This window comes from Apostichopus japonicus, chromosome 15 (genome assembly GCF_037975245.1).
Source record: "Apostichopus japonicus isolate 1M-3 chromosome 15, ASM3797524v1, whole genome shotgun sequence".
Classification (NCBI taxonomy): Eukaryota; Metazoa; Echinodermata; class Holothuroidea; order Aspidochirotida; family Stichopodidae; genus Apostichopus; species Apostichopus japonicus.
The window spans coordinates 23,749,402-23,773,809 of NC_092575.1; the positions used below are offsets into that span (position 1 = coordinate 23,749,402).

At 36.2% G+C, this 24,408-nt stretch overlaps 1 protein-coding gene and 1 long non-coding RNA gene across 4 annotated transcripts in view; both read left to right on the forward strand.

The window, feature by feature from the left end:
- Window positions 1-6,430, forward strand: part of LOC139980963 (uncharacterized) — a 101,599-nt gene extending 95,169 nt beyond the window's left edge. For 2 of the 3 annotated variants that reach the window (XM_071993038.1, XM_071993036.1), the window contains 6 exons: window positions 400-561; window positions 1,317-1,469; window positions 2,106-2,166; window positions 2,875-3,191; window positions 3,545-3,722; window positions 3,908-6,430. In XM_071993038.1, coding sequence (XP_071849139.1) covers window positions 400-561; window positions 1,317-1,469; window positions 2,106-2,166; window positions 2,875-3,191; window positions 3,545-3,722; window positions 3,908-4,092 — 1,056 coding nt within the window. In that variant the 3' untranslated portion in view covers window positions 4,093-6,430. The remainder of the gene's footprint in view (window positions 1-399; window positions 562-1,316; window positions 1,470-2,105; window positions 2,167-2,874; window positions 3,192-3,544; window positions 3,723-3,907) is intronic. The other variant, XM_071993037.1, reaches the window with a different exon arrangement.
- A 2,183-nt stretch (window positions 6,431-8,613) lies between these two features.
- Window positions 8,614-10,103, forward strand: LOC139980813 (uncharacterized). The gene is made up of 2 exons (XR_011797707.1): window positions 8,614-9,394; window positions 9,451-10,103. It is a non-coding gene; the product is annotated as an uncharacterized lncRNA (long non-coding RNA).
- The last annotated feature ends 14,305 nt before the right edge of the window (window positions 10,104-24,408 follow it).

Sequence of the window (24,408 nt, forward strand, 5' to 3'; positions counted from 1 at the left end):
GGTTTGTAGATGTACCATATGAAATTTAAGGAGCCTATATTACTTTTGGTGGGCAGAGGTCAGTGCTTGTTTGAGTTTACCAGGGGTAAAATTGTGAAATCATGTTTTATGCAATATTGCAACAAGACATATATCATATAAGTTGATGTATCTATCACATTTAGTACAAGAAGCCTGTTGAGGTCAAAGGTCATTTCAGGATAGCCTGTGTCATTGTGATTTATTGTTTGTCTCATCACACTGCTTTCACTGTATTACTCAGATCAATTATGTTTTTCACCCTCACTATACATTACGTCAGATTCATGAAGAAAACTGCTGTTACATCATCGAAACCACAATGCATATATGCTTTCTGGTTCTCTTTTGAATTTACTTTGCCATGTTCTTATGTTTTAGTTGCTGTTAGAGGACCACCAGTCCAAACTCAGTTTAGGAAACTATTCAACATTTCAAGTTACCCGGACATTGAATGATGGCAGAGATTCTGCTTCTTACATCGATCTGATGATGTCATCACCCGGTGATAGTTACCATCTGATGAAGGAAGAATCAACAAAGGTTTGTAATAAGCAATGCTTTTAAAGTTTGTCTTCTAACATTACAAGACTTGTAGTTAAGGATTGGTTTCCTGAAGTGAACCAAAATATTGAAGTGGTTAGAATTTCTGCCTTACAACTACTAGGGTACTGGTTAAAAAAAACCCACCAGGGACCAAAATCTATGCAAAACTTCTGCTGTGCAGTGTTGTTGAGCAGAATCTTGCGTAGGTTGTACTTCCAGTAAGTGAATCATTCAATAATTGATAATTTGGTCCGATATTCTTTCTCAAGGTTTCTCAAAAAGCTTCAGTCACCATGGCTGCACTTTGGTGATGATGAATGAATGGGGTTGTCTTTAATTGGATAACCTCCCTTTGTTTTTGAGGAAATGTTCAGATGCTGTGGCAGTGTCAGTCATCAGATTGGGATGTTGATTAAGTGGCTGTTCTGTGAGCAGGAATGATAAAGAACACGTTCTGCCTGCTTAGTAATTCTCTGAACACTCATCAAAAGTTACGTGAATATTCATAGCTTGAATATATTACCAGAGGGTTCCTACTCCATGGAACAAAGTAAACCTATTAAAATGTTGTTATGGAATTACAATCTTCACCATCTGCCCATGAAATCTAAGGATTTGTACATGACTAGATGTATTGGTTCCTTACCAGCATTTCCTTATTCTTATATCTTATATGTGGCACTGTTTCATTGAATACTTATCAAGCATTCTCATCCTCAGAACATGATCTTCTAATATCTTTTATCCATTAGCATGTAGACATTGATCACCTATGTGCTGCCAGTAGAGTCTCTCATCAGTTCAGACTTAAAAGAAACAATGATGGAGATACTACCATGGTTGATGTGAAGTTAAAAGTATCACAACATGAAAAGAACCAGACAGCCCTCATCCTCCAATCAAAGGTGAGTTATTTTTGCTGATTGTCTTCCAGCGGCATCTTCTCTCTTCTGATTTTTTCTTTGTTTATTCATGTCCTGCCGGGTGGAAGTCTTGCAGCTGTTTGCAAGCTGATCTAAAAATGAACTCTTTTGTGTCAATGAATAAAGTCATTGCTCTAACTTAATTATAGTTTATTCCATGTCACCTTCTCTCATGGATCCTTATATTTGTAATATTGTGTACTATGCATATTTGCAATTCAATTAATCTTTTGTTAAATTGCTATTGTTTTGCCGACTCTTTCATGTTGCTTTGTAAATAATGAGTAACTCAAAAAGCAAAGAATTGCTGAAGAAGTGTACTTATCACCCGTGTGTTATTACATGCACATGTCAATAGTGATGGGAAACTGATTTGTAGGTATGTGGTACCAATTAATGAATAATGCATAAATAATAGCTATGTTGCTATCATCAGTCCTTAACTTTTGGATTCCAAACATTTATTATGTGCTGTTCCATGTCTGTTTCAGCCCTATTTTTCTACATTAATGTTCCTACTTTAAACCTAGTCATTCACATGGTGTGCACTCTTGTGTGTTGAACATACTTACATTTACAGTTCCCATTACTCATATTTTTTTTGGTTTAATTCTTCAGGTGAACAACATTCTCTTATCTCCAAAAACCCAGGAAACTCTTTTTAGAGGACTGCACCCAGGTGAGTATTCAAGTGGAAGTGGAACAGATGCGTGAACTTTGAAAGTCCACCCTGGCCTGTATCTAAATGTAGTTGGCACAAAAAATGAATGATATTTATCCTATACATACACCAGGCAACTGTGTATTAGTGGAGATGAAAAAGTAAGCACACATAGAGAACATGGTGAGTGTCTACGTAGACCTGAAAAGGTAGAAGCATTCGGTTTTAGCAGTAGACTCACCTGAGTGTTACTTATATCAACTTAGTATTGGGAAACATTTTAATCACATAAAAACTTCTGATTGAAACAAAGTACATCTTGATGCTGAACCCGAAAGATTTCTTCTATGTCCCACTTGCAAACTTTCATTTTTAATTAGTGTGCTCAATTCCCTCAAAGCAACTATGGAATTGAAGCTGTATACAAGACTAGAATTGATCGAAAAGATAAGGGCTTAAAGCTGAAAAGTTGTACATAAGTTGTGGACAGTATACTTAACCAATTTAAATGAGTGCATGCACAAGAGGTGTGACTTCCATACCAGCCTTCCACATGCAGGTTTGCATGCTTCTTGTGGGCCAGTAATGTACTTGTGCATGTTAGGTGTGAACATTGCTCATTGTTCAAACTTGGCAGTCAATTAGCATAGGCACTCTCATGTTTATATGTGATATCTAGTCTTAGCTATACTTTTTTAAATGTAAAGTGGATGTCCTCACTTTCAGATTTACCCAAATATGAACAGTTGAGAGGAGACATTGCAAAGCATCTAGAGAAACAACATTGTCTAAAGCTAGGCGTGTATTTTAAGCTCACGCCAGTAGAAAATGAAACAATTCAGACAGCAGCAGAATCTGGAAAGATGCTGATGAAAATATTGGATGAAAGAGAGCTCATCATGCCAGACAGAATGATCAGACTTTATGAAGGATTGAAAGCTATTGACTTTGATAAGGTGGCAAGACTGGTGCTGGAGTACATCGATGCATTACAGGAGAAGAATGGAAAGGAAAACGAAGGAGAGAAAGATGATAAGAAAATGGTTTGTACTTTGTAAACACTGTTAAGAATTTGACACTTTACGCTTGTAGTTATCAAAACAAAAGTCACTTTGTATAAAATCAAGATCTTAGAATATTAGCAGGTCTAGTACAGAGTGTAATTTCTGATATGAAAAAGTATTATTTTTGTTGTCATGCAAGTCTGTCTAAAAAGTCATCGTTTACTAATTGTAACAGTTTCTTTCTTACTCAAAGTTACGTTTTTAGAGATCAAGTTGAGACTATTCACTGAAGCTAAATTCAATGCAGTTATTAGTTTTCTATCTTCATAAAAGTATGATTAAAGAAAATATAATTTTATGAACAATTTGTAATATCTCATCATTATTTCCAGGCAAACATTCCAGAGAAACAGGAAGTCATTTCAGAAAGGGAACCAAAGTTGTCATTAAATTTCAAAATTTTGATTCAAGAGGGATACATGAGACTGGATGTCCAAAGAGCCTTGAAATTGTCTCATGGAAAACTGGACCTAGGAAGACGGCTGTTGCTGCTTGCTAAGGAAGAGCACGGTAAAGATACCCTCTATATTCAGCTACGCGGGTATTTCTTTTATAATACTTCCGGATTTAATCAATTTCACACTGTTGTCTCACAATTCTGGATATTGTTCGCATGAAACAGGATCGGTTTAATTCACTTTATGTAGAATAGTGTATTTAACATATTTGCATTTTCTTTTCTTTCAACCTTACAACCATCATCAACTCTTTAGATCAGCAAAAGCAGAACTTATCAGAACATCTTGATGTAGACCAATCTACCTTGCTGGCAAAAAATTCACTGATACTTTATCTCCCACGAAGATCACAGAATTGGAAAATGTCCTTACGGAACAAAGGAATGAAGAACGTGCAAAACTTGTCAGAGATTTTAGACTGAAAAATCCTGTAGTTCAAGCAACAGTGTTCCCAGAATAATAACTTGAACCATATTGTGGGTTATTGTAAGCAAATCATGATGAATTTATATATATATATATATATATATATATATATATATATATATATATATATAAATGTGTATATACTCTATTTGGCTATGTACCTTTTTGAGGCAAGTAACTCATGTTCGTAACCTATACAGTCATATACCATTGAGTGTGTACATGTCTGTCACCAGTTGTCAAACAAGATACCAGTAGTCATTGGATGTCCATATACAGGCTTAGAGTAAAGGAAATATCATCGTTTGTAGCTAATACACTAGGAAACAAGTTTGTCTGTGTGTGTTTGCCTATTGCCCTACTTTGTCAACATAAATTCTCAACAACAGTATTAATATTGACACACCTGATACATGGAATGTATATCTTATATACAATGAATTCAAGGTTGCTATTGTTTTGGCTGTGGTCAAAGTTCATGTCAAGTCAGCAAATATCAAAATGTGAAAATCTTTAAGTTTCTGTATGTGAACAATTGTAAGAGTGACAGATTCAATACATGCAATGTTCATTGTTCTTGGTTGTTCTATGGAGGTCAAAGTCATTTGAGGTAACAGTTATGGAAATCTGGAGAATTCATAAACATGGTGCAAAGTGCAATAGTTTGCAATCTACTAGATACCTTTGCAAATTCTTTGCCATTTAGGATGATGTTACAGTTTGTGTATCAACACTTTCATGTAAAGTTTGGCAATTCTCATGAAGATTGGCTAGTTATGAAAGGGTGAAGTTGGAGGGAAGTTGTGTGCTCTAATTTTGCTGGAAAATGTCAGTAGAGGTCATTTGTAAAAAGTTTGTTAACATGATATTTCAAAAAAGGGTTACACCGATGGATCTCACTACTTGACATGTAGATGCAATAAGTTGCCCATTGATAAACATGTCAATAATTTGAATACTATCAGTCTACTACGGGTATTCATCAAACTTTGACTCATCGAAACCTCAATGCATTTTTGCGTCCTAGTTGTTTTTCTTTTTAAATATCTCAGTCTTGTTTGCATGGATGTAAGCATATTTCTTTAAAAAAAATCATTTTATAGAATTGCAAAATACAGAGAACATTAACAGTTAATTTGACATTCCAAATTGATCACATTTCACAGTTGTAAAAGGATTATAAAAGCTGTTGGAGAACATTTGCTATTATGACATCACAGACCAGTTATTGTTATCTACTTTCTAAAAGTGGAAAAGTGTTTCGTATTAAACCAACCAAAATTACATTGCATCAACCACATTACCAGTTAGGAACAAAATATTTCCAACTATAAATGAATTTTCTATTGTGGATTCAATACTGAGATATATTTGATTTAATATAGCATATATTTTATTTAATACATATATATTCCCTTTAATGTGGGTATAAATTCGAATTAATAATCAGATATATTTCCCCTTAATGTTCGTATATAAAAACATCCTGCGGTTAACTGTTAAATATTCGAGGATTTTTTAGATTTAATCCCGGCATAAATTCAATTTAATACCAGTATATATATTATAATGGGTTTGTCCCACTCGGCTTGCCATATAATAATAATAATAATAATAACAAACATTTATAATGCGCTTTACATAACAAATATCTCAAAGTGCTTTACAAAGAATGCAAAGAAAAACCAATACTAATTAAAGTACTTTGCAAAGAGGAAGATTTTGAGATGAGTCTTGAAAATTTGAAAATTATCAAGTGCACTAAGGACATCCAGCAAATGGGATAATAGGACATAATACTTTACAGGATATCCAGCAGATTGGACAATAGGACATAATTATGTTATTAAAGGCAGATTAGTCAACACTTTATTCTTAGCCATCAGATGTTAGGTGTAATTAACATGGTTGTTCAACCCCACAGGCTTAAATATCTATAAAAATTGGCTGAAATATCCTCTGTCAGAAGTAACCAAGCCTAAAAGACGTGGAAATCAGATGTGGTGAAAAAATGGTTTTACAACATTCTTTAAGTGAACACTTTTGTCAAAAGAAAAAATGCAACCACTATACTGGGTGCCTGAGGGAGGGGTGGGGTGGTGGTGACTACTTTGACACAGATTGGGAGATAGATGTGTGTGCATTATCTATGTGCTACTAAGTTGTCCCTTATAAGAGGGTGAATGTATGCAACTAAAATATCCATTTATTTCGCTGGTACATGATTTTTAATGATTTATCACATATTGCATACTTAACAGATCCTAAAATTGTGGTAAAATTAAAAATACACAATGGCCTCCTTCTGACTGTCTTACAGATAACTTGTCTCCATTTTGTTGCTGTTTGTTTTGTTTTTTTGCTCTCTGTTTTCTTTCTTTTCTTACCTTTGCTATTGATTGAAAACTAGAGTACGCTTTGTCAGAAACCTAGTTCTGATCAAGTTTGCTATATGGCCTAGCCCTAGTTAGAGTGACATTGTGAAGATGATCGAAGATGATCTGTGAGACCAAGTGCAGTATTATGCGTGTTATCCATGTTATATCATGAAGGAACACCGGGTTATTTCAAGCCTTTTTTCGATAAATGTTCAACAGATGTCAGTAGGGCCTGCTAGCTAGCATAATTTCATAACGTTAATTGTACTTGCAGTCATATATAGGCTATCTAACTGATAGTAGTGACTAATTTTAGTCTGAACTATTATACAAATAATGAATGGTTTCCATTCGTGCAATAGTGCAAATATTTCATGAGTTGAAAGATGGAATGTTCCATTCAACTCGGCTGCGCCTCGTTGAATGGAACAAATTACATATTTCAACGAATGAAATATTTGCACTATTGCACGAATGGAAACCATTCATTATTTGTTTTATACAACACCTTTAAAATTGTAGTATTAAGATGGGTAAAATGCACTCATGCAACAGATTGTTTTGAACAGACAGGTTTCTCTGCTCTCTTACCATTGAAAAAAGTGCTACCAAAAAAGTATAACCCATGGTTCTATTTCATAGGGTGGAATAGAGCGGTTTTTGCATGCAATCAACGAGCAATTGACCAATCAAATGACCAGAATACAATTAGGTATTGTCATAGGCGTACGGGAACATTTCAGTTTGGGGGGCAGAACTTTTTGTGCCCGAAAGTTCCCGAGACACTATCTAAGCGGAGCGCCACCATCGGTTGGCGCGTAGCGAACAAGAACATTTTTGGCACACAATTCCTCTCAGATTGCCGGAAACGGCACTTCTGAGGCCTTGCAAGTTGCATCTAAACATTCTTTATTCTATAATCTCACGTTTTATAAATTTACACTTCCCCAAAAATTTGGTAAATTAGAAGAAGAAAAAATGGTAAAATCACTTTGAAGGGGAAAAATGGGACAGTATATTTTTTAAGCTCCTATTTAGTTACCTTATTTATTATTTTAACACAGTACTCAGCTACCTCCAGAAGAACATACATTGTTCAACGACACGTAGGCGGGATAATGTCGCTGTGTCGGGTGAGACTGCAATTTGTCTCACAAAAAAGTGTAAAATATAACAAAGAATACGATAAACCTGTACTTCTAGGCTTGTAGGCACACCCCCCCCCCCCTCCCCACCATCCATGAAAAAGAAAATGTTTCTTATATACACTCATGTTGGGGATGTCCAGGTCAAGGGCGGCGGAAGCACTTTTAATCTGGGGGGGGGGGCACCGACATCAAAGGGCACTTTGCAGAAATTCGATTGGACTGATGCAGCCTTATATTTAGTACCCTTTATAACTCTTATTGTATTATCTTATTTGTGCATACACATCACTCCATCAACGCCCCCCCCCCCCCAAAGGAAAATATGCATACTAGCACTGCAATATCAAATGCGCAAATTGGGAAACAAGGAACAAGTTTTCTTTTGAGACAAAATGTGGTGAAATCATGCTAGTTGCTAATGTAGGAATCTTCCGAATTAGAGTTTTTTTCTTGTTAATATCTTAACAATTTTTTTCCATTCAAAATAGCTTTGAGTTTGACCCACAAAAATTCATTAAAAGTCACGGGCTTAGCCAGGATTTGCAAAGTTGTATGCACGACTATCTGAGCGGAGCGCCACTATCGGTTGGCGCGGAGCGTACTAGAAAATTTTTGGTTTTACAAACCCCTCAGATGGCCGGAAACGGCCCTTCCCGAGTGTTCATTCTGGTTCCCTAACCTCTTGCTAACTTGAGGCACCTCAATTTTTATGTAGAAAAAAAAGGCACAGTTTTAACCTGCCCCCTATGCCCCCCGGTTCCGCCGCCCTTGGTCCAGGTATACAATTGACTAGTTAGAAAAAAAAATGATCGTGCAAAACGCGTGGTAGCCCAGATGAACTGCGCTTACGGTGGTGTTACACGGAGATATTCGGGCATCATGATGCTAAATAAAGAAAATCATGGAATTGTCGGGCAAAAATTTGAAACGATTCGGGCAAGCTACTGCATATTTATATATATATATATATATATATATATATATATATATATATATATATATATATATATATATATATATATATATTATTAGAGAAAACCAGAGAAATAAGATATGACTCATAATTGACAAATAAGGAGTAAGTTTTACAAAATATATTGGAATTTTCGGTCCCCCTGGGACCTTCGTCAGCAATACTTGGCAGTCGAATGAGAAGTACAAAATGTGACACAATGAAAGTATGACGCTAGATAAGAGTAAGTTGCAATGATGGAATTAAAACCAAATAAACCATGACTATACAGGAAGCGGATTAAGGAGCAAAGAACGGATTACATATGCTTGTAGAACTGGTAGTTGTTAAGGGGTCCCAAGTCTTTGTTGAGGCCGGTGATGTGAGACTTAATACGAAAGATCCAATCGATTTCTTTACGTTTACGTTCAGTAGTTGATTTGAAGTTCGAGGCAATTAAAATACATTTTAGGTTTTTTAGAGAATGACCATGAAGATTGAAATGTTCGGACACTGGGAATCCTGCAAAATTATCACGAATAGATTTTTTGTGATTATTAAAACGTAAGCGGAATCGGGAGCCTGTTTCACCTACATAATTGCCCTCTTTGCAAAGTACACAATAGAAAATGTAAATAACATTAATAGAATCACAAGAGAGGGAAGGGGGTCTAAGACTAAAGTCAACATTGGGAATCTTGACCACGGTGCCTGGGGTAATATGGGGGCATATTTGGCATCTAGGTTTACCGCAAGGAAAATTGCCTGCGGAGGTGGAAACTGAGCGGGGGAGTCTGGAGGAAGTGAGAAGAAATTTAAGGTTGGGGGGTTGACGAAATGCTAGCATGGGGGGTACCTTAAACGATTCTCCTACAGACTGATCGTCTTGAAATACAGCAAATTCCTGTTTGATGGAGCGAATGAAAGATTTGATGAGGGGGTTGTAACTGGTAACGAACGGAATGCGTGTGTTGGGACTTTTAGACTTGTATTTTAATAAGTCCTCACGGCTCAACTTGTCGGCCCTGGAAATACCCTGTCTAATTAAGTGAAGGGGGTATCCGACGTTCAAGAAATAACCAGTTAATATGGATACCTGGTGTTTAAAATCACATGGGTTGGAGCAAATGCGTTTAAGTCTAAGGCATTGGCTGTAAACAATAGAACTCTTGAGATTATGTGGGTGAAAACTATTAAAGTGTAAATACATATGAATATCAGTGGGCTTATAATAGACCGAAGTGGTTAAGGAATTGCCATCCAACTTGACCAGAACATCTAGGAATGAAATTTGATGTTTGGAAACTTCGACAGAAAATTTAATGCTGTCATGAAAAGAATTAACATGATCAAAGAAAGACTTAAGAGATTCTTCACCATGTGGCCAGACAAAAAATATATCGTCAATATATCTATAATAATGTGATGGCTTAAGAGGAGAAGTGGATAGCATTTCCTGTTCTAATTCGTGCATAAATATGTTGGCGTAACAAGGTGCCATCTTAGTGCCCATAGCGGTACCATTGATTTGTAGATAATATTTCCCGTTAAAAGAGAAATAATTATTACTTAATATGAAACGTAAAATGGGACCAAGATCATCACCTAAAGTGGGGTTGGTGGCATGCTCACGAAGAAAATTTTGACAAGCGATAATTCCCTCATCATGAGGGATATTAGTGTACAAAGAGGATACATCCATAGTAACGAGTAAGGAATTAATTGGTAACGCCTGAATAGTGTTAAGAATTCTCAAAAAATGCGTAGTGTCCTGTATATAAGAAGGAATATGGGTTAATAGAGGGTTGAGTACGGAGTCCATGTATCCTGAAAGATGCTCAGTTAGCGTACCAATTCCTGAAATAATAGGTCGGCAAGGAGGGAATAGCTTGAGTTTCCTGGCTAGCTTACAAATGTCAGAACGGCGGATATTCTCAGGGTCAGAAGGGGTCACTCCGGGTAGTGCTTGTTGAGCCTCTGTTATTAATTTAGGTAGTTTGTGGACTTTAGGTAAAGTATAGAACGTACCCAACGACGGATCCTTAGGTGTAAGTTCTGCTATCTTGGTTGCTACGTGTTGTGGTACCGATTGACATAATTCGTCAATTTTGGGTTGGAAGAGTCTGGAAGGGTCTTCCGGTAATATCTTGTAAAAATCAGAGTTACTAAGTTGCTTCTCTGCTTCAAAAATGTAGTCGGTAGTGTTAAGAATAGTGGTGGCACCTCCTTTATCCGCTTGTCGTATAACGACATCCGGGTTGTTCCGAAGTTTTTTAATAGCCATGGACTGAGTACGGTTGACGTTAGAGGAGAGTGGACGTTTGGCATTCTCTAAAATAAATTTGTCGAGGTAAGTTTTGGCTTTGCAGGCATATGCCCCCATATTACCCCAGGCACCGTGGTCAAGATTCCCAATGTTGACTTTAGTCTTAGACCCCCTTCCCTCTCTTGTGATTCTATTAATGTTATTTACATTTTCTATTGTGTACTTTGCAAAGAGGGCAATTATGTAGGTGAAACAGGCTCCCGATTCCGCTTACGTTTTAATAATCACAAAAAATCTATTCGTGATAATTTTGCAGGATTCCCAGTGTCCGAACATTTCAATCTTCATGGTCATTCTCTAAAAAACCTAAAATGTATTTTAATTGCCTCGAACTTCAAATCAACTACTGAACGTAAACGTAAAGAAATCGATTGGATCTTTCGTATTAAGTCTCACATCACCGGCCTCAACAAAGACTTGGGACCCCTTAACAACTACCAGTTCTACAAGCATATGTAATCCGTTCTTTGCTCCTTAATCCGCTTCCTGTATAGTCATGGTTTATTTGGTTTTAATTCCATCATTGCAACTTACTCTTATCTAGCGTCATACTTTCATTGTGTCACATTTTGTACTTCTCATTCGACTGCCAAGTATTGCTGACGAAGGTCCCAGGGGGACCGAAAATTCCAATATATTTTGTAAAACTTACTCCTTATTTGTCAATTATGAGTCATATCTTATTTCTCTGGTTTTCTCTAATAATATTTTCTTTTGGAGTAAACGTGGATTTTCGTTATATTATATATATATATATATATATATATATATATATATGTATATATATATATATATATATATATATATATATATATATATATATATATACACACACTGCAATGGCCTTACTGGCAAAGTGCAACAGCTAGGCCTTTAGAGCCATATGACTCAACCCAGGTCTTTATTATACTCTAGGTCCTATGTCGTGCGAAAATAAATTTTGGGGGGCCCGTGAGCAGGTGATGACATTCTAAGCGGAGCGCCACCACAGGTTGGCGCGCAGCGTACAAGAAAATTTGTCATCTGTCGGACCCCTCAGATTGCAGGAAACGGCACTTCCCTTGCCTTAAAGCAGTAAGCAACACCCCTAAAATTGATAAAAATTTCCGGCAATTTTTTATTTTGGGAAATATTCTCGAAGGAAGTGATCGCCATTTATTCCTCAGTTTACCAATTCCTCGTCTCCCAGAAGCGCCCAAAATTTAAGAAATCGAAACATTTTTGTGTTGGCTGATCCATGATCGCCGCCCATGCCCGTGAGAAGTGGTGACTGGGTGAAGAAAAGCTACAGTATGCCGTTTGAAAACATGGGCAGAAAAAGCCAAAGTAGCGAAACCTAAGGTAAAACGTACGATAACGAAGTGATTATTTTCCAGGTTAATTGTGACTGTATTTGAAATGATTATTATTATTCTTTTTTTTTTTCGAAACTACCTATCCGAACATGAGGAAAATTTATCCTGGTGGACCTTTTAGCGAACTGATTGCATTACTTAAGAAGTTCACATGGAGTCCCATAATCTCTGTTCACTACATTTATCTTAACTTTCCGAACTTTGTTACAGGCTTAGAAAACAATTAAAAATTTGCCATTTTTTTCATAGAAAATTGACTGACTTTGGCAAATGTAACGGGTTGCACTTAGTCTGGGACTACGTAGATATAATATTGTTCAACGATGGCAGCGTTGATGGCACATTTGGTTCATTATTTATCAACCAGTAATTATTTAACTGTTTCGATTGACTGAATATCAACAATTAACAACCATTGACCAAGCAGTCAACAGAAGCCCCATTTCTCGTAGGCCCTACAAGAAATTCAGTTGCTGATACTGTTCTCATGCAACGTCGCTGGGTTAGGTTCCAAAATGAGTCAATGGCAGTCTGCTTGCACGCTTCCGAGCGGTCGGACAAGCATATTCAAAGGCAATGGCATTACTAATCCCGATATGTTGTCTTTGAGGTGTGTGGAAAATCCGCAACGACCATCAAAGAGCAATTGACTATTTAGTCTACTTTTCGATTTCGAAAACACTTTTTTTTAAATTATGACAACATTTTATGACACCTTTGACAAAATTTGGGCGGGGGGCCTGTGCCCCCGGGCCCCAATGGGCACGACGCCACTGCTAAGTTGCTTTATCCTCCAAACTTTACAAAGTCCTCTAGATATGAAGTAGAATGACTACATGGCTCATCACTTATCTCTGGTTAGAGTTACCGAAGCCTTCATGTACAAATGACACTTACTTATACCTTGCTACATCCTCCTAATTCCAATTGCCTCTAGTGTGGTATGACTGCGTGGCTCATAGCTTACCTCTGATTAGAGTTGCCGAGGCCTTCATGTACATATGGCTAGGGATGCACCGGATCCAAATTTTTGGATCCGGCCGGAACCGGATTTTGCCGGATAGTACATGAAATCCAGTCGGATAATATATATATATATATATATATATATATATATATATACGTTTTCAATTATATAATTGCCTTTGTCGCTTACCTCCATTTCATTAACATGAAGTCTGTTCAAAGTATCTCTTTCGCGATCCGGCTTTAGGAATCACAAATGATTTCGAGTTAGTTAGCATCATGTTTGATCCATATAGAATAGGGCAAATATGTCACCAAAACAGAGCTAGTATTGTTCGATACAGGTGACTAACGCCTACAGTGGAATTACGACCTTCTTTACCGGTTTCGAACCTCTGGACATACAATCAGCGTCCATAGCCTAGTGTTTAGGGTGTCCGCATATAAAGCAGGAGGCCAGGGTATATATATATATATATATTATATATATTATATATATATATATATATATAAATATATAAATATATATATATATATATATATATATATATATATATATATTATATATTTATTTATGATGGCATTTTGTACAGTGTCTGTATCCATCTGCAAATGTGCTTTCCTATCTCAAAAATGATAAAGGATAAAAAAGTGTCGAATATGTTATACTTTGTGGCTTATATGCCAAAGTGTATAAATAAAAGAACACGCGAGTGTGTAAATGGAGGTGGTGGGGGGGGGGGTCGTAGACTTTGTGTCATTTTAGACCACTTTAGAATTGATCCGAAGAATGGTTTAGGAAGGTTGTTTACTGGTAAGAAGCTTGTTTTCCAAGTGTCAAAAACCTTAGGGCTCTCCTTTAAAACAATGTACAATGGTCATAATATGGCAAATTGAAGATGACATGAATGTTCCACATGTCAGATATCTAGTGAGGGGGTGGGGTCTACCTAGTAAGAACTTCTACACTGGGGCTCTATAGAAATTGTTACTCTGACGATTTAGTGTGTAAGTCAATGAGGCATTTCCTTGGACTATATGCTTTACCTTTATACGGTAGGTTTAGCGTACAATGTACTGCGCGCTAAAGAGAGCTGATGTGGCGTATATAGCTGTAAAAGTTATTATCGTTTCTGATTCATGTAGCCAATATGTGGTTACTGTGCTACAGCTAGTGTCAGTGTGTATTAAGGTGTGTTTGGGTGCGTGTGTGTGTGCGGTGGGGGGGGGGGTGGGGGGGGTTCTAAGTAAGGATAGCAGATATGCGCAAACAACACATATGGATATCCGCAATACTACATGTATGCACAAAACATACACATCTGGGTTACCATCTCCCCTCCTTCAACTCTACTTAGAAAAATCACAGCTGCTGTATTAAAGTATAGTTGCAGAAAGATGAAAAAAACCTTAATTGCGTGCAATCGTGCAGTAGACACTCTTTGATATTATAGAGCGTATTTTCAACCATCCCAGAAAGAAGCGACATTATATGCTCAATAATCTGTTTAAAAACGACTAAATTACTAAATTATTATATTGGCTAAAGGCCCGGTCACACTACAGCGATATTTTATCGGAATACGGTCCGATTTTTCCGATTTTAGGCCGAAGAGTGAGGTTTGTGGTAGTGAATGTAATGAATGCAGTGGAATATTCGAATACCTACTCCAAATCTGAGGGGTTCTGGAACTGACTACATTCTGAAGTGACGTCACATCGAAAACCGATAAAAATCGGAAGAGAAATCGGATAGCTATCCGATAAAAGGAAAAGGAGTCAATATCAAAAGTTAGGAGAGGGCTATTCCACATCGGAATGGCTCAACAGATAGCAAATCAGGTCCTTTATCACAGTGGCTAGAAGACCCGAACGAAAAACTGGCTGTTTCGATTCCTCCGGGAAAATCGGATAGTATTCCGATAAAAAATCGGTATAGTGTGACCGGGCCTTTAGCCTAATATAATAATTTAGTGAAAAATTGAACACATTTAATAAATTTTATGTAATGTATTACATAAGTCCGATAATATTCCACAAGAAATAATAATGTTAGGCATGAAACAAAAGAGGTGCACAGGACGACAAAAATATGTAAGACAACAAGCTTTACTTTATTGAAGAAGTTCGTGTGTAGCAGGCTTTGTTCACTGTGGTTTTTAACGACATAAGACCAGGTATAGGCTATCTAATTGTGTATCAAGACTGATATATAGCTCGTCTTAAAATCCAACGAAAGTAAAGGAGCGAATTGAAGCTACAACATGAGGTCGAATGTTGTAGCCTGTATAGTATTTAATTTGTGTGTAAAATATTGAACTTCGTGAATTGACAGGGCTTTACTTTTGAATAGTTGCGGACTTGCCTGCTGCATGCGTTTTAGTGGTACATGTACTCCATTCAATCGTCCCCTTTAAGGGAGGAAATGTTTACACAATCGATAACAATCAGTCAATTTCTCACCGTAGAGAACTTTCATTTTATGAAAATTAATTTACCTTGAACACGTATAATCTTGCTAGTTACAAAGCGTTACGTCACAGAAACATTTCCACAGCCTGAGAAGGGTAGGTGGAGGGGTAGGGGAGGTGGAGGGGTAGGAAGGGACTTGGGTAACTTCCTTTTTCAAAACTGTGAAAACACAGTAATCCGCGTTGGCGATCGTTGTTTTGTATTAGGTTATCAGGGAAAGTAATTCACTGTGATCTGAAATATTCGTAGAAATGTTAAAACCGTACTTAGTTAACGATTTAATCGACAACGAACAGAATAACCAGATAATTGTTAGCATAACCGAGGGCAATACGAGTAACCGGTTTCTATGCTAGGATTAACAGTAAAACATTGAAGAAAAAACGACAACGATTAGCATAACCGATAGGTATAAACAAAATAACCTATCAGCAATCCGGGTAAATGGTGACTGTGCTAGGATAAACCGAAACGATCAGAAGAACCGGATAACTATCAGAATAACCGATAACCGTCGGAATAACCGACATCCATGAGAACTTATTACCGATGATAACGGTCTGAGAATAACCGACAAGCTATCCTTACTATCCGACATACCTCAATTCAAACGACATATAGTTTAATATCTACGTTGATAAGTCTTAATGACGTCGCATTGAGCAACTTTTGTTTGATTCTGCGCTATATAAGACTAATTATCATTATTATTATTATTCAATACTGTCTAAAATTAATTGCCTCCACCGGTGATGTTCAATTTGAATTTCATTTTTACATTTATAAGTTTTCTCTTTGGCTTTCATTGATGCTGGAAACCAAATACATTTGTAATTAAGCACCGTTATCCAAAACAAAATATTACTGAAACTTCGAGTTTCATATTTCTGAATTTGAAGCAGTAATCGACAAGGCTTTATTTGTGTGTGTCTGTCAAGTGGATCTACTTGTATATAAAACTAATTTCCTCTTCTTAGAAACAAGATACTTAATTAGTTCCCGACCAATCTTTAGCTTTTATTGTAATGTAGATCTATGCATGAAATACATAAATGTTCATTTATTTCTTCTAATGTGACGATATTAAAGTTCGTGTAGCATCAAGTTTCACTAAACGAAACAAAAAAATATTATAAAAAGAACAACGAAAAAACATAAGAGCGGATGACATTTTCGCTTTCACTTCGAATCCATAGAAAGAAAGTAAAATAACGTCAAAGGACAAAGTTGTATGCCTGTATAGCTTAGAAGCAAATGGTGTGGGTTGGATATAACACAGCTATAGGATACGTGGAGTTACTGATAGCTGGGGTACATATAGTTTGGGTAGGAAGGGTTCATATACATGTATCGTGTCTTTAAAGGTACTTAGTCCTATGGTGAAGTTCGTATTGGTACATTGGTCAGAGTTGGATCTAGACGAGGCTGGGGGGGGGGGGTGTTGATCCCGGGGATCATGTATGGCCAATGGTCAGATGTATGTAATGCACTTTCAGTGAATGTATATGTTATCTTCTAACATCTATTCTGCATATTTCGTTAGAATAAAATCCACCTTATTTTTTTTAAACATCTGGAATCTTCTTTCGAGATAAATTTTATGATGACGTCAGTTTCACCGTTATGCCCTAAATGATAAATGCTGATGAACTTATCGGTTTATAAATGTTATAATGATTGTCAAAGTTGTAATTAAATACTTATTGACAACAACAAGGACTTCCACTGGATGAAATCCAATAGCATATTTTCTTGACAGATTTTGTAACGAAATATAAATATGTTAATATTGAGATCACAAACGTCTAATGTTTTCATATGTCGCAGTTTATGAAGCTGACTTAAAAGGCTGTGTTAGACAATAAGAAAATACCCTGCATTCATTTTAATGGCTAAACCACCCAAAATTAATGATTACACTTTTAGCAACAAAAATGGTCCATAAAAATGCACTAATGTTAAATATCTTCTTTTATTATTCATTTTTTTTTTAACATATACATAGCACTGTAAGCTACTTACCACACTTGCAGAGTATATAGTGAATAGTATGGCCAGGAAAAAAAAAACAGGAACATCCGGGACATTCAAAGTCATGTGATACATTGAATCGATACTGTCTTTACACTTTACAATCTCAGCAATTTCCTTCAGTTGATATGTTCAAGAAATAATCTATATTTCTTCAAGCAAACATTATCTTGAACAAAAAATGCGACTGCTAGGGTCATGGTGTATTAAGGTGTGTTTGTGGTTGTGTGTGTGTTGGGGGGGGGGGGTATCTAAGGATAGCAGATATGCGCAAACAACACATATGGATATCCGCAATAAAACATGTATGCACAACACATACAACCCTGGGTTACCATCTCCCCTCCTTAAACTCTACATAGAAAAATCCCAGCTGCTGTATTCAAGTATAATTGCATTAAGATGGAAAAAAAAAACTTGATTGCGTGCAATCGTGCAGTAGACACTCATTGATATTATATAACGCGTATTTTCAACTATCCCAGAAAGAAACACGACATTATATCCTCAATAATCTGTTTAAAAACGACTAAATTACCGAAATAATTCCACGCTACAATCAGTTTCTGGTAATAATGCAACTAGAGATATTGTGATGATGGCGTTAATGTCTTATTATATACATTGCCTTGCTTAGACGGAGAGAAACTTTTGTCAATGTAAGTATACATCAGTGGGTTTTGAATCACGCGACGTGCAGACAAGTCTCATATTGCTATAACATCTATATTTGATGATGCAGCTATACATTGATGGAGCCTGGCCAACGATAGAAGACACTACCATACATTATAGATTGCATTATCTTGATCAATGAAACGGAAAATAAAGGAATAAAGGATCAAACAGATATACTATTCATAGCGATCACTTTGTTGCAGTGATACCAATGTATATATGTATATCTTATATGACACTGATTACGAAGCCGTGTGATTCAGTACAACTAAACAAGCGACTATACGTTGTGCAATACTCTTCGTATACGACGAATTGATAGCCGTGTCTGCTATATACGCCTAGAGGCTAGACGCTGTACACCTGGGGAACCTGTTGGGCTATAGTGAGGGGGGGGGGGGGTGAGGGGTGGATTGGCAGCATCCGGAGGGGGAATAATAACATGTATCGAAGTGTTTGTGACATATGTAATAATTACACATGAAAAACTATAGTATCAGGTATCAGACCATTGTCAGGGGCGGGTGAAGGATATAAATATAAGGGATGTGGCCTTGGTATTAATGAAACCGATTCCCGTTTAGGGGAGTCCCCAGAATTCTGATGTATATCTATGCATAATGAATTACGCCTATAATAGGTTTACATTAAAATTTTTGCTTATAACTACTTTATTTCTTTTGTGTGGGTTGATAGAGGTGCATGTGGTGGGAGAGGGGAATGGAGAGAGGGGGGGGGGGGTTACATCATCACTCTAGAGTTTATTTAATTTATGTATAATTAATGGGTGTGCCAAATATTATAATTTAGAAGGCTCGATACAAACTGATATCAGTTATATTTTAATTATATTTTATATTAACAACACATTGTCCGGTTCATTTCTTTATAACATTGTCTCCAAGGCCAAATTAAAGGGATATAGTGAAGTCGTATGATTTAAGAAACATGCGATTAATAGAAAATATAAAATGCTGGATTTCGGAATATTATAAACAATGACTAATTACGTAACACAATTTAAGGTTGGTCGAAGAAAAGAGAAATAAACTTTAATATAATATAATCAGCAAAATAAAACATAAAATAAATAAATGAGATGACAATAAATGTATTTATCGTTATATCATAAACTCATATGTAATTATGTAACTGACAACTCTGGCAAGTTATACATTGTATTATATTTACTGTACCCTGTTATGTTATACTTTACTTTCTTTCCAAATAGAGTTCTTTGCTTCAACAAACAATTGTTAAATCACCATTATTATTATAAACAAGAGCATCAATGATGCAGTATCTCAATACTGGAAGTTTTAATTTGGATTCCTAATTTCAAATCTTTGCTCTGTCTCTACAATTATCAATATCAATCATGGTACAACAACTATATAACTTGCACTTTTGCTACTTTGCCACGAATAGTCTCTGCAGGTTACACTTTATCCTGCTAGTCTTGCCTTTAGCGCTCATTGCCTGTTAGTCGAAAGAACGACGTTGCAAGGTTTAGTAATGTCATAGAATATTTAAGAACTTGTTTTTTATGTGGTATCCTTCATCTTAGGTCAGTCTCTGTTGGACTTTTTGGTCATATAGTTTGACGTCAATGACAACAGCCAAATTAGAAGAGGCGAACAACTCGACCATATTCTTGATGCCTGCCTTGAGAGCTAGGCCTTTTGACCTACTGTATGTTACTGTAGACTGTAGTGGTGACTACCATCAAAACTGTGTCCACTTCTAGATATCAAAACAACCCACGTTTTTCCATCTCAATTTTTCTGACATGAAGATTTCATGGATTTATGACTTGGAAAAAATAATGTAAAAGAAGATTACAAGTTTTTATATGCAAGTGATGGGTGGCCTCCTCTTCCCCTAATAGCCACCTCAGTTCCTCTCCATTTTGTTATTTTATTTTAATTCTTTGTACATTTGATGTCAAACATTACAGGTTCAAAAGAAAGCTAAACATACTTCTTATAACCTTATACATCTTATATCCTTATAAATAAAACATAACCTTATACAATTTTTATAGTCTTATCAAAGTTGTGATGCTATGGCCGGCTCCTCTTTTATACGTACCCATCAAACAAACTTACCCTGGTCCTTCCTAGGAAAAGCTGTCTGAACACCAGTACAATGCTAATGTGGCTATCACTGAAAGCCTAATAGGCCTAGGAGGCCTAGGCCTATATATATATTTTTTAAATGCACTAGGCCTACAGTAAGTAGCCTTCAGAAATACAAGAATGTGTATACGTAATTATACAAAATACATGAAGGGCAATCAAACAAACTTATCATGGCCCTTGCTCTGAAAAGCTACCTGAACACCGGTACTATCCTTAAATGGATGTTACAAAAACGAAGGCCTAATATAAATTAAATGCACTACGAAGGATTCAGCAGTACAGAATGTAATTAGCATGCAATACACTAACACCTCGCGTACCTAACTACAGAACAGAAAATTGTTCGCAAGGGTAGCCATTTTCGTATATCTAACATGTAGCTGTTATGAGTCATAGCCAATCTGCTACAAAACAGACTTGGGGGCGGGGCTTAATCATCAAAAACGGACCTTTTTACTAAAAGTAGGGGCGGCAGCTCAGTGTTGTTTTAAGAAAGAAAAATCATTTAAACATCAAATAAAGCAAATAAAAGCCATTAAATGTCATATACAGGTAGTAAAATTCTTATTAATACCTACCTGTAAACAACAAATGAAAGTTTAAAATTTTAATTAAATATAGAATACATAGGACCCTATCTTAGACGATACCACTGTTGAAAGACAGTTCTATTCTATTCTCTTTCATAAAACATAAGTTTTGGAGCGTGTGCAAAACAGGTCTGCCAAAGTGTGTTTTCAGTCCAAATTGGCCTGATTTGGACATAAATCGGTGAAAAAGTCACAGAATGAGATACAATTCTGGAATAAAAAATAGTAACTTTTGTTGGTCTATATGGTATATTCTTGCTCTGGAAATTCCAGAGAAAAAAAACTTTGTTTGAAGACGCTGAAAAATTTTTAAGAGAAGAGAAAGTCCCACTTACTGTTACAATATCTCTATACATGCAATGTATTGAGATAAAAATGTCAGGCCTAAATTAATCACAACATTGGCCTGGAATGATATGGTTATTTATACATCAACAAGACACTGCGGTCTCTTTAAAGCTTTTATATAATCTCAAAGAGATATTCCGGTGGCTGTAGTTAATTGCTTAACAGAATTGCTGGTAATATTTGGTATGTTTAGGTCAAAAAGCACATCCTCATAGCATTTCGTGTGACGTAGACACAATGTTTGCTTTTCCGAATTTGGTGATATTTCATGATGCATCAGAAAACAGGAGCGTAGAGTGACGTCATCATGACAATTAAGTAAACATGTGAGGGATAAGATATTGAGATATGACACTTTTAACTAACTCTGATGGGAAACACGTTCTCTTTAAGATATTTGTCACATTTCTTGCCACTGGAACATTCCTTTACGTTTTTTTTTGTACCTTACGACATCTGACTCCTTTCTATATATCTTAACTTAAATGACAATAGTCGACCCCTTCCCCTTCTCCCACCCTTGACCCCATTCCCCGCACCCTCGGCCTCCCTTTCCCTCACCCTCAACCCACATCCGATCCAGTCAAGTAAAACGAGTGCAAATATTTAGTGCGAGCAATTAAACGTAAATTTCTTCTTGTCAGTAAAAGAGTGTATATAAATAATTGTTGGAGTACACAGCATGCCAATACCAAAATTATGCACCCATTCTTAAGGTTAGCAAGTTTCTTTTAAAGCTAATAGCATAGGCCTATATTTGTCCGGTGAATTTAAAGGCTAGTCCAGGCGATTAATTCTTTTAGACTGATAAATGAAGATCTACTTCAAGACTTCCGATTGAAACTTGCATCGGATTGCTACATATATATATAGCGTTCACAAGACATTACGAATTGGAATTCTCACATTTTGTACCACAAGTGAACTTGGAGCAAACAGGTGTGATGTCATACAAATGCTTTATTTATGCTCTGTATTGTTCTGACCAACTATAAAGGGTTTCTAAATATATCACTATATGGGGATGTGATGTTGACTATAAGGATGTCACTATATGGGGATGTGATGTTGACTTAATAAGGGTGTCACTATATGCGGATGTGATGTTGATTATAAGGATGTCACTATATGGGGATGTGATGTTGCCTATAAGGATGTCACTATATACGGATGTGATGTTGACTATAAGGATGACACAATATGGGGATGTGATGTTGACTATAAAGATGTCACTATATGGGGATTTGATGTTGACTATAAGGATGTCACTATATGGGGATGTGATGTTGACTATAAGGATGTCATATGTGGGGATGTGATGTTGACTATAAGGATGTCACTATATGGGGATGTGATGTTGACTATAAGGATGTCACTATATGGGGATGTGATGTTGACTATAAGGATGTCATATGTGGGGATGTGATGTTGACTATAAGGATGTCACTATATGGGGATGTAATGTTGACTATAAGGATGTCACTATATGTGGATGTAAAGTTGACTATAAGGATGTCACTATATGGGGATGTGATGTTGACTATAAGGATGTCACTATATGGGGATGTGATGTTGACTTAATAAGGGTGTCACTATATGGAGATGTGATGTTGACTGTAAGGATGACACAATATGGGGATGTGATGTTGACTATAAGGATGTCACTATATGTGGATGTGATGTTGACTATAAGGATGTCCCGATATGGGGATGTTATGTTGACTATAAGGATGTCACTATATGGGGATGTGATGTTGACTTAATAAGGATGTCACTATATACGGATGTGATGTTGACTATAAGGATGACACTATATGGGGATGTGAAGTTGACTATAAGGATGTCACAATATGGGGATGTGATGTTGATTATAGGGATATCACTATATGGGGATGTGATGTTGATTATAAGGATATCACTATATGGGGATGTGATGTTGACTATAAGGATGTCCCGATATGGGGATGTTATGTTGACTATAAGGATGTCACTATATGGGGATGTGATGTTGACAACTATATTACTAACTGTACGTGTATTCATATGAAAGACGCACGCCTATTTTGACGTGGAGGGAAATTGGATGAAATTTTTAAAGAAATCAAAAATGGGTAAATAAAATTTGTCAGTGGGCATGACGTCACAACTAATAGCTCAAGTTTACAGTTGGTACAAAACGTGTGAAATTCAAATGTTGCTACCTTAAATACCCCGTAGGTAGGAAATGAATAATAAACTTCACCAGCGAGATGTTGATAGAAACCGTTAACTCTTTCATCAAATCAATGCTCACATGGAATATACTTGTAAAATATGGTTGCATCAGTGCGTAACAACTATTTGTGTTGATTTTAGAATAAAAAAAAACAGTCTGTTGCTTTCTGATCTATACCATTGGTAGTTTTATTACATCAGAAGTAACCGATTAAAACTAAAATGTTGACGCACCCCCCCCCCCCCCCCCCCACCCCAACCATCTTCAAATGTCATACCTTATCTACCTGTGGCCAACCGTGATATATTACATAAATGTGATGCGTGCCTGAAATTTCCGCAATAACGACAAATGATTCTTTACTTCTACTAATTTCTTTCCTTAAATTTGTAGAATTTATATATATTGATATTTCAGTATAACTTTCAATTACAACATTATATCCTCTGTCACATCTCTTTCATAAATTTAAAATATAATTGCACTAACATGTTTGGAAAATTTCTTTACCCAAATGTCATTTTTGTCACGATTTATCCAATATTAATCATAAATGAAAATAAACAAAGATTCTTCGGCGATGACCAGGATGAAAAGTAAAATAAAATTTAAAAATTGCACTTTAAAAATATGCACCGTACCTTCGAAATATAACATATAAACACTGGTCATTTCTCAAAATAATTATGAAAAGAGATAAAAATATTTCGCA